General features: G+C 38.3%; 1 protein-coding gene across 2 annotated transcripts in view; it reads right to left on the bottom strand.

The window, feature by feature from the left end:
- LOC108969152 (loricrin) overlaps nucleotides 1–7,087 on the bottom strand; it is a 26,589-nt gene extending 19,502 nt beyond the window's left edge. For both annotated transcript variants that reach the window (XM_018933707.1, XM_018933706.1), the window contains exon 1: nucleotides 6,362–7,087. In XM_018933707.1, coding sequence (XP_018789252.1) covers nucleotides 6,362–6,367 — 6 coding nt within the window. In that variant the 5' untranslated portion in view covers nucleotides 6,368–7,087. The remainder of the gene's footprint in view (nucleotides 1–6,361) is intronic.
- Between the last annotated feature and the right edge of the window lie 2,782 nt (nucleotides 7,088–9,869).

The raw sequence follows: 9,869 nt of genomic DNA, 5'->3' as shown, positions 1-9,869 counted from the left end.
AATATACCCTGTTCAGGGTATAACAAGAAGGGCCTACGCCAACCGGTGAGCGCAGTAACGGCAGTTTTGGGTTGCGCTTACCGCTTGTTTTGAGAAGGTATTCGCGTTTCTGCCCTTTGTTGTTGTGCATTAATTACATACGAAAATATTGCAACAGTGTCGGCCAACACACCCGAAAGAAATAAGTGAAAGTGTTATGACAAACAGACAGCGCGAACGCAAATACCGTACTGTGTATTCGTGCGTGAGTCGCTCGCTCTTAACGGACAAATGTGGAGATATGTCATACCTATGTAGCTAAAGGCAGGTATTACGAGTATAATTTAGTTTTCGCATTCGCTTTGTGTGTTTTCTTCTTAATACCTGAAATATTTAAATAATCAATAAGCAGTTTTGCCATATACATGACAGACGCTGAAGGGCGTGAATGAGCGAGCTGGTGTTGTCTACCTTAAACGAGATGATGCATTATTCAAAAAACTATAGTTTTGTGGCAATCGAAATGCATTGAATATGATAATGTATATTTAATGGCCCTTTTCTAATTATGTCATGGTTTGAAAAGTGATAGTCTCTCATATAGTCAGATTTTAATGACAACCCAGTGACCTTGCAACAATTTTAACGACTTTGGTTTCTCACGTTTACATTATATGATTTAGTGGATCTTTACAAAAAACTGAACGACAATCGTGTTGCTTARTGTTTTTAATAAGAAGTGCAACAATAATTTAATAAAAATTTCTTTTCTACTTTTTCTAAAAGATAAAGAAGGTATCTTCGGCACAAAAGTTAATAAATTCGGACTCCTTGGCGAAGCGTCTCCAAACGGGTTGAGGCTGATAGACTTCGCAGAGACTCAAAATATGGTTGTCTGTAGTACTAGATTCCAGCACAAGAAAGTTTGTCAAGCTACCTGGCTGTCTCCAGATCGAAAAGTTTAAAATCAGAACGGATATGTTGTGATATATGGACGACGAGTCACCACTGTTCTTGATGCTTCGCCGTAAAGATACACATCCGCCTCTGTGATGAAAAGTACGGACAAAAAGAAAGTTGAACACCAAGAAGCCGCAATTGCAAGCGCAAAGAAAACGGTTATTTGAAAGTAGTCATTAGGAACTCAGGTGTTGAAGGCGGAAGCGAGACGCATATGTAGACAAAAAAGAAAGAAACAGAAACACTTGAATTTTTCCAAAATCTCTTCTGTTGTGAGAGATTGTAGCTGTCGAAATACTTCAAAAACATTTGTAATTTTATGATACTCTTTCATATGTTTAGTTAAAGCAGAGAGTACTTTATCAATAATGACAATAAACACCTCAAATTCGAAGCGTTGTCCAGATGTTTCAACAAAGTCGTCGAGTGCAGTAGAGTCGCTGAAATAGTCGTACGTTGTATTTCGCTTGAATCGTCGTGATATCTGTTGTTCGTATTCTTCAGAGYAGGACAGATTTTTGAATCGTGCCTCAATATCAAATGGACCGCATTGCTTGGACGTAGCCATATTGTGATTCATAATTGTTGTTATTCCCGTTTCTAACTTATTTATCGTTGACAGTAGTCCGTAAGCTTTATTACGGCACTCCGCTTTTGGATCCACGTTATGGAAAATGTCTTCCAATGCTTGTTTAATAGTGATAGAACCACATTAAAGTGCCTTCGTAGCATCAGCTCGGGCTGACCACCTAGTGTCCGATAACCGTTTGAAGTAGAATCTTTAAGTGCGTTCGTAAGACGAAACCATCGATAGGTAGAAGCGGATAAATATATAGAGGTTTTCAATGAAATCGAAGAAAAGTAATGCTTCTATACAGCAGTCTGCAGCGCACTTAGCAACCAAATTTAATGAATGTGCAAGACAAGGAAATTATTCTACATATTTATTTATTTTCTAAATTCGGGCTTGTAAGCTGATGTATTTTCCACTCATGTTGCTTTGCCCACGACAATATTTGATGTTAATGCCACTCTCACTCAAGAAATCTAGTAAACTTTGAGGGAGTTGTTCAGCAGTTTGACCTAAAATGTCCACGAACTTAACAAATCATTCCACTGGTGCAGATGGCAGAACATGACTTGAGACTCCTTGCTCTTAAGGCAGCACTGACATAAAAAATTTTGCCCTGTTAGAAAGGTCAGCGTTATGATATAAAACAATGTTCTTTTTTATAATATGGAAGGTCACAAGAATATCGTTAAAAAATAATTTTCAACAAAAATATTGTAAAAATTTAATATTATAATTGTACATATTTTCTTCTGACGGCCATGAAGCATACAAAATTTGGAGATATTCGATAATGATTTCTTTTTATTTTATTTTACGAAAATATTTATTCAAGTAATAAAAAGTCACAAAAGCGGTATTCGGCCGAAATTTAACTTTATTTTGTTATAAAAATTAATGGATATTAATAAAAAAATAAAAATCTGGATGATTGACGGGTAGATAAGTCTAATAAAATAGATACTAGTCTAATAATATCGATTATAATATTTGATATTTGTTATTAAACATTAGAACATTAAAGTAAAGAAATTCGTAAAATGCCTACTTATTTTAACGATTGAAGGTGACGAAATCGAGTTTTAGATTTTTAGGTGGCAGGTGAGAGTAAAGCAAAACCCAAGCGGTTTGCTTTTAAAGCACGCAAGGGTATTTTACGCYCCATCTAAATTTATATTTTTTTAATTACGGTYAGCTGCTACGTGGCTAATCCGGCACTGCACTTGATATCTCCTATTAGCGCTAAATAGCGAAAAGAAAAAATGTGTAGCGCATTGTTGGTAACTCGGCTATAATCGCCCGAGCGGTGTCTATGCTAGTAAAGAAGAGCGCACTCTGTTGTTTAATAATAAGATATTAATAATAAAGTTGTCGATATTCAAGTGTGTCAATAACTTCCATTCGAAATATTACAACATAACGAATTCGATTAAAAAGATAATCGCCGATTCCATTATGTRTCTTCAACACACAACCGATTCAAGCGGCGATGGCTGCGGTATATACCTGTAATGTTATTGCTATGCAGAAAATTATATAATAACAGCAGAAACYAGCGCGGACATGCAACAACACAACACATCAAAACACGACACCACCGCAACAACAAACAACTTTCAAATACTAGCGAACGCTTCAGATATATCGAAAGACGGCTGAGACAATAAAAATGAATAATGAAATTCAAAAATATGTTTGTGTGTATATGTACAAGTAAGTGGATGAGTTAACAAAACAGAAGAGATAAACAAACAAAAACTAAATTGTGATAAGTTTGGACAGGTAAACCAAAAAAACAAAAAAGCGCAGTAACTAGTTTTCGTGGGCAGTAAACGACCGAGCGTGCTACTTATAAGTAAGCTACCATTTGCACATTACTCTTTCACTTTCGTTAAGGCAGAGCATAAAACGATGGAGAGAAAGGCGTTGAGGAATGAAGTGAACTGTGCTTACAAACGGCCGCGCCATAAAATTGCAGTGGAAACTTGCAGGCACCATGCAGAAAAGGCGAAAGAAATTAAAACAAAAATAATAATACCGAAGTGCATGGAAAGGTAAACATAATGCAGGCGGCATGCACTTGAACTTGTTGCCGCTGCGCGATGCACTTGAATAGCGCACGCAGGCGCATAAGCTTTGTGCAGTTTTCGCTTTGTTTATTTGCTTTCTTTATTTTCAGCGTTTGTTTTCATTAGCGTCGTTATCTTTTGTCCACTTAGTAATAGCGATTGCATTAACACAAGCAAATTGAAAAAATTGCTTTATTGCGGTTACGAAACARCTGAGGCACTGCTGCGAACGTGTCGCCTACCCAATAGGAACCGAAAAGCGAACTGTCATTTCAGAGAAATCCCTAAATCGGTAGGGTATTGAAGGCTTTGCGTGAAAGATCTTTACGATCGTCCCAAACAGTGGCCAAGCCGGGATTGACGGCTGTGTATTTGGTGGGATTTGAAGTCAATCATCCACTATGAGCTGCTCCCATATGGCCAGACGCTCATCTCTACCATCTACTGCGAACAACTGGACCGCTTGAAGCAGACGATCGTCCAGAAGCGTCCAGAATTGGAAAGCAGGAAGGGAGTAGTGTTCCGCCAGGGTAACACCAGACTACACACTTCGTTGATGACTCGTCAGAAGCTACGGGAGCTCTAATGGGAGGTTTTATCATATTCACCATATAGCCTAGACATAGCGCCAAGTGATTACCACCTGTTCCTCTCCATTGCGAACGCCCTTGTAGGTATAAAGTAGAACTCAAAAGAGGCTTGTAAAAAGTGTTTGTCCAAGTTCTTCGCAAATAAGTAGGGGCTTAGAACGAAACGGCACGTATTTGAACTAAATCCGATCACTGTAATTCTTTTTATAAAGCAATCATGCGCTGAATGATTATGGTTCTTTTTTAGTGGATAAATTATTTTTTCGCGTTAAAAAACGATTTAGTAACCTTTTAATCTAGTTTTCTATAATTCATTTTATATTTTAGTTTAAAAAAAATTCAAGAAAAAAATTGTTCTTTCTATTTACCATTTAAACCATTCACCAAACGTAAAACTGATCTAAAATATTCAATACAAAAGTGGATGGCGGCTATACCACTTCAGTGATACCATTGTACGAATTTAACTCGTTGGGTGCCATCTGAATTGAAGTCAAGATGATGAATGATTTTGCATGACTAAAATGCTGCTTGAACGCTAAAAAGGGAAATAGTTATTGCACTATATTGATGGTGATGATGACAAATGRCGCGTATCAAAGTGTTTCATCATTGACATGCTCGACTTCAAGTTGCAGGGATGCTTAAAAACTGTTTAGACAGAGACTGTGACTGCAAGATGTCTTGCCTCACCTGCCTTATAGCTCAGATTGCTTGCRGTTGATGTATAACGCTCTTACGGGAATACCCACTTAAGAACAGAGAAACAAAAACTTTCCTTTTTAGTTTTTTTTTTAACTGCCAGGTACACGAGCTTCCTAAATATATTTTTTTTTAGCAATTAATATATATTTTTTCATCAATAAATACTTTTTTTGTAAACAAAGTCCGAAATTTTGGTCAAAAATCAATTTTTTATTTTTGGAACCCTCAATTTTGTAAAAAAGAAAATATTTTGCTTATTTTTCGAATAATGGCTATATTTGACATTATTTGTTATATGTTTGTTTTTATTTTAATTTCAAAGGTTTCCAGCTTAGGATATAGTGGTCATAGCAAAACGTCTTTTTTGAGAGGAGCTCCCGGAGATCAGCTGTTATTCCTTGCCAAGTAAATATTTTTACTAATCCCAAGTCTTGAAATACAGTCAAAAGATACCGTGATATGTGTAAACATTTTTGGATCAATTAATTTAAAAGTTTTCTAAGAAAAAGTTCTGGAACATTCGTTTTTTCGGCCTTCTAAGTGTATATAAAATTTTGTCTATATGATTTGCTATACCCTATGGAGTTTGCCTACTAACCGCTGACTGTTATTGGAATTTTTACAATTTTTTTTTTTATAGCTGTACAGTGTTGAATGTACACTCTCTTCATCTCTAAGATTTTGTGCTAGCAATTAGTAAATTCAAAATCAATGAATGCACTTACAACTTCGATTGGCATGAGATTAAAAATTTACAAATATCATTGTTAACATCACTGTTAAACGTTTCTCATTGATTCCGAATTATATTTTATTATTCCGTAAATATAAATTTAATAATTTTTTATTTTAAAATATTTTTATATACCAGGAACAAAATAAAAATTTTGGTTAAACAATTGTTTTCTGTGAATCTTTGGCCATTTCCTTTATATTTTAGTAAAAAACATTGAACATAAAAAAAATTACTTTCTGTGGATATTTAAGATAAGTCATAACGGATAATTTCGTATATACTTCACAAAGCTAAAACTTCCAACAGTCCTCTTTGCCAAGAGTGAACTCTGCAAAAACAGCAACGCTTTTCACTTCAAGCCAACGAAAACGTCATTGCGGTTTTGTTTTATTGACTTTTTGCTTACAACAAAGCWTAACAGCCAAGTTCAATAATCAATAGCGCTTTTGCAAAACATGGCAAAGGCAGTTTTACTGCGAGACATTGTCTTAAATAGAAACTATCAGCCTTTGAACGCTTTCTCTGCACTTAGTGYATTTTTAATAAACAAAATGTTATGTACAATTATTTATTTGTTTTGCAAATCGCTTGTTTTTGCAATTAAACGCAATYCGTCTGCTCGCTCAGTGCATTTGGTCACTCATTTTTGACGACATTTCATTATTGATTTTGAAATTTTCAGCCTACATGCCGCAAAGGCACAACCATAACATCCAGTAATTCAAACACACACATATGTGCACTTACTCACCTTCATTTCGTTGATATGTTACGTGCTGCTGCAGCTTTATGTGGCAAATAATTGTCCGCGCTCAGCAGCCGGTGCTGAATATTTTAACCAAAGTTGGTGAACTATTTACCAGCGAGTTGGTCTGATCAGCGCAAATGTGTTCGCTTTGCAGTTTACAGTTAAGTGACGTTGTCAAATATATGAAAATGAAATAAGCCGAATACCGAAATGAAAAGTACTACGCCACGGCGACGACGACGTGCGTTGCGTTCAATAACAAAATCACTTTTACTCGCGGCCGYTCGTAAAGATTAAATGTCGACCGTAATCACCGACCGAAATCGCTACAACAACTAAAGACAGTTTTTATAATACACCGATTGCTTATTGTTGTTGTGAATTAACGCTTTATTGCTGCTTGTGGAAWGGTTTTTGTTGTTTTACACTGGAAGTGCGTTTGTTTTTGCATTCGATTTTCGTTGCTTCCGCAGCTGCGCTCTTGTGCTGTTCGTTTCACTTAACTTTCTTTCCACAAAACAAAAAACAAAAATGATTTCATTTGGTTTGCTGGTCTTGTCGCTACTTCGGCACTTTGCAATGGCAACACTTTTTAATAATTATGAACTTTTTATTTTGCACTTATTTCGCTACTTTCTCACAAAAASCGCACACTGTAAGCCGCACGTTTGTATTTGTACTATTGCTGCTGCTGGTCTTGCCGTTAACTGCAAGTTGTTGCCGCCTCAACGTGTTGAACCAATCTGTCGTTCGGTTTTGTGGCGTCGCTGACTTTTAAAGTGAATGCTGCCGCATTGCCGGCGAGCGCTTACCTTCAACTCGCTCTCTTTGGGGCGCTTGACGATTTGTGTCGGCGCATTAGTTTTGTTGCAGCAAGTCAGCAAGCAAATTGGCCATCGCTAAATTTTAGCTGCGCATTGCAGCGTTTTGGYTCTCCGCAGCGCGCGTTCACTCGCCGCCAGAGTTTTCACTCGCTTGATTCGCTCTTAATTTTCGTGTTTTTTTACTTTATCACTGCTGCTCTTTTGTTGGTTTTTTTGTGTCGAAACAATGCGTTTGTAGTTTATGCATCTCGACTTGACTTTATTTCCTTGACGCGCCACAAGTGTGCCGATTGTGTTAGTTGCGCGCATTTGATATCAGAATGTTGCAATAGTTATCGTTGCTGTTGTTGTTGTTGCTATCGATGTGGTTTGTTGTTGTTTTATATGCCTATGCAATTGATATTTAATCGCATTCGACTTAATGCAACGCACTGGGGTGCACAGCTGCAAATTTGTACAAAAGACTTAAAGCACGAACTTGTTGTTGCTCAAAGTGTTTGAAGGTAGTGGGGAAGTGCTTGCTGAGTGTTTTCAAGACTACAGCAATTATTTTTCTGGTCAGCGTAGGTGATTGGAAGGCAGTTTTKACAAATGACTACGGCATAACTTGGACTCTTAAGAGAATGTTGGCATAATTGAGGAAGTGTTTCGCCGCAGTYGCACAAAATCGAGATGTTGGTTTAATGGCCTTATAACAAACTTAACTACCAATAGTTTAAGACTTCTTMCAMATAKTTGCTAAATTGCTATGCGCATTGATTGACACATCACTTAGCCGTTGAGTTAACTTTTTCTTTCTTACAGTTGATTATATTGGTCTTCTAACTATCCGACATCATTTTTGTACTTGGTATAGATTGGGCGTCAATTGTGTCTTTCGCCCACGTTTCTTATGGACTTGGAGAAGCGTTTTCTCCTCAAAATAATGTTCTATTATCAGGCAAAACCCATTGTATCCAATATTATTTTTTCAAAGCATGAAGAAGCTCRTCATTCCAACGAATGCGATATTCGCCGTGGCCAACGCGCAAAGGACTATAAATCTTACGCAGAATAATTAGTGTCTTATAGAGCTTGGTTTTTGCTCGACGGGAGAGGACTTTAATTCTCGATTGCCTACTTAGTCCGAAGTGGCACCTCCAGGAAAGCGTTATTCTGCGCTGGATTTCGACGCTATTGTTGCTGTTAATGTTAGTTACAACTATTTGCAACTTCGAAGTTATGACTATCGACTGTGACGTGGGAGCCTAGTCGCGAGTGCGACGACTGTTTTGATGACAGGAGATATTTCGTCTTGCCCTCGTTCACTGCCACTCGTTCCATTTGCTTCGCCTCCTTGTAAAGTCTAGAGRAAGCAGAATTAACGGCGTGTGTGTTGAGGCCGATGATATCAATATCTTCGGCGTACGCCAGCAGCTGTACACTGTTATGGAAGATGGTACCTTCTCCGTTTAGTTCTGCAGCTCAAATTATTTTCTCCAGAAGTAGGTTGAAAATGTCACACGAAAAGGTGTCGCTTTGTCTGATACCTCGTTTGGTATCGAACGACGGAAACTTTGGTGTTTGGTGTTGATCAACGTCTTTTTACCAAGCCGTACTAGGTTTGTGGATTSGGCAGAGCACGCTTAAATCCCAATCGTTGTGCATGCTTTCGTCCGACCATATATTATAAAAAAGCTGACATATGCTCCTCATCCGTTTTTCGCTGCCGTCTTTGAATAGCTCGGCCGGCAATCCATCGACCCTCGCCTCTTTTTCGTTCTTCGGATGAGTACTGCTATTCAAGCTTCTTCATGGTCGGATAATGGAATATCGATTGGGTTATCAGGTTCGCCTTCTCCTGGCGTTGTGCGTTTACTGCCATTCAGCAGGCCGGAGAAGTGTTCCCTCCATAATTTGAGCATACTCTGAGCATTAGCCACTAAATCACCTCTGGCGGTTCTGCAAGAATAAGCTACGGTCGCATCATCTTTTCATAGAATTTGCGATAAATACCTCTGTCGGTCAGCTTGTTAAGCTTTTTATACTCACTTATATCGGCCTCTCTTTGTTTCTGTCTGMAAATGCTTCTCCCTCCCCTTTTCAACTCTCGGTATCTATTCCGTCCCGCACGTGTTGTGTTTGATCGTAATGTTGCGAGATAGGCAGTCTGTTTTCTMTCCGCTGCGAAATGGCACTCCTCGTCGGACCAGCTCCTCTTTTTCCGAAAGCCAATGGTCTCGGTTGCAGCTGTACGTAAGGAGCTTGAAATGCCGTCTCACAGCTGTTGACGAGTGCTCTCAGAGAGCAGGAGTGAAAGTCGAGTAGAAAATCATTCGCCTGTTTGTTGTGATTGCAGCTTCTCGACGTCGAACGTTCCGTGTGTTTGTTGGCGTGCGTTTTTTGCTGACAGAGGCCGGTGRGAATCTTGGCTGCAACAAAAAAGTGGTTCAAGGTGATGTTAGGACCTCGGAGCGCACGTACGTCTAGAACACTGGAGACGTGTCTTCCGACTATCACAAAATGATCGATCTGGTTGGTAAATTTTCGATATCGAAATCGATCAGCCTCAATTTATTTGGGAATGTTTCCTCGTGGAGACGGAATTTACTGACTGTTGCGCCAAAAATAGCGTTAAAGTAAACGCACTATTAAGGGTGTACAAATGATGCTAGAGTACACTATACAATGAGAAAGACAACAAGAAA

This window comes from Bactrocera latifrons, unplaced genomic scaffold, assembly GCF_001853355.1.
Source record: "Bactrocera latifrons isolate USDA-ARS-PBARC rearing strain unplaced genomic scaffold, ASM185335v1 scaffold_241, whole genome shotgun sequence".
Lineage (NCBI taxonomy): Eukaryota > Metazoa > Arthropoda > Insecta > Diptera > Tephritidae > Bactrocera > Bactrocera latifrons.
The sequence above is the reverse complement of the archived record's forward strand: the minus strand, read 5'-3'. Positions and strand labels throughout refer to the sequence as shown.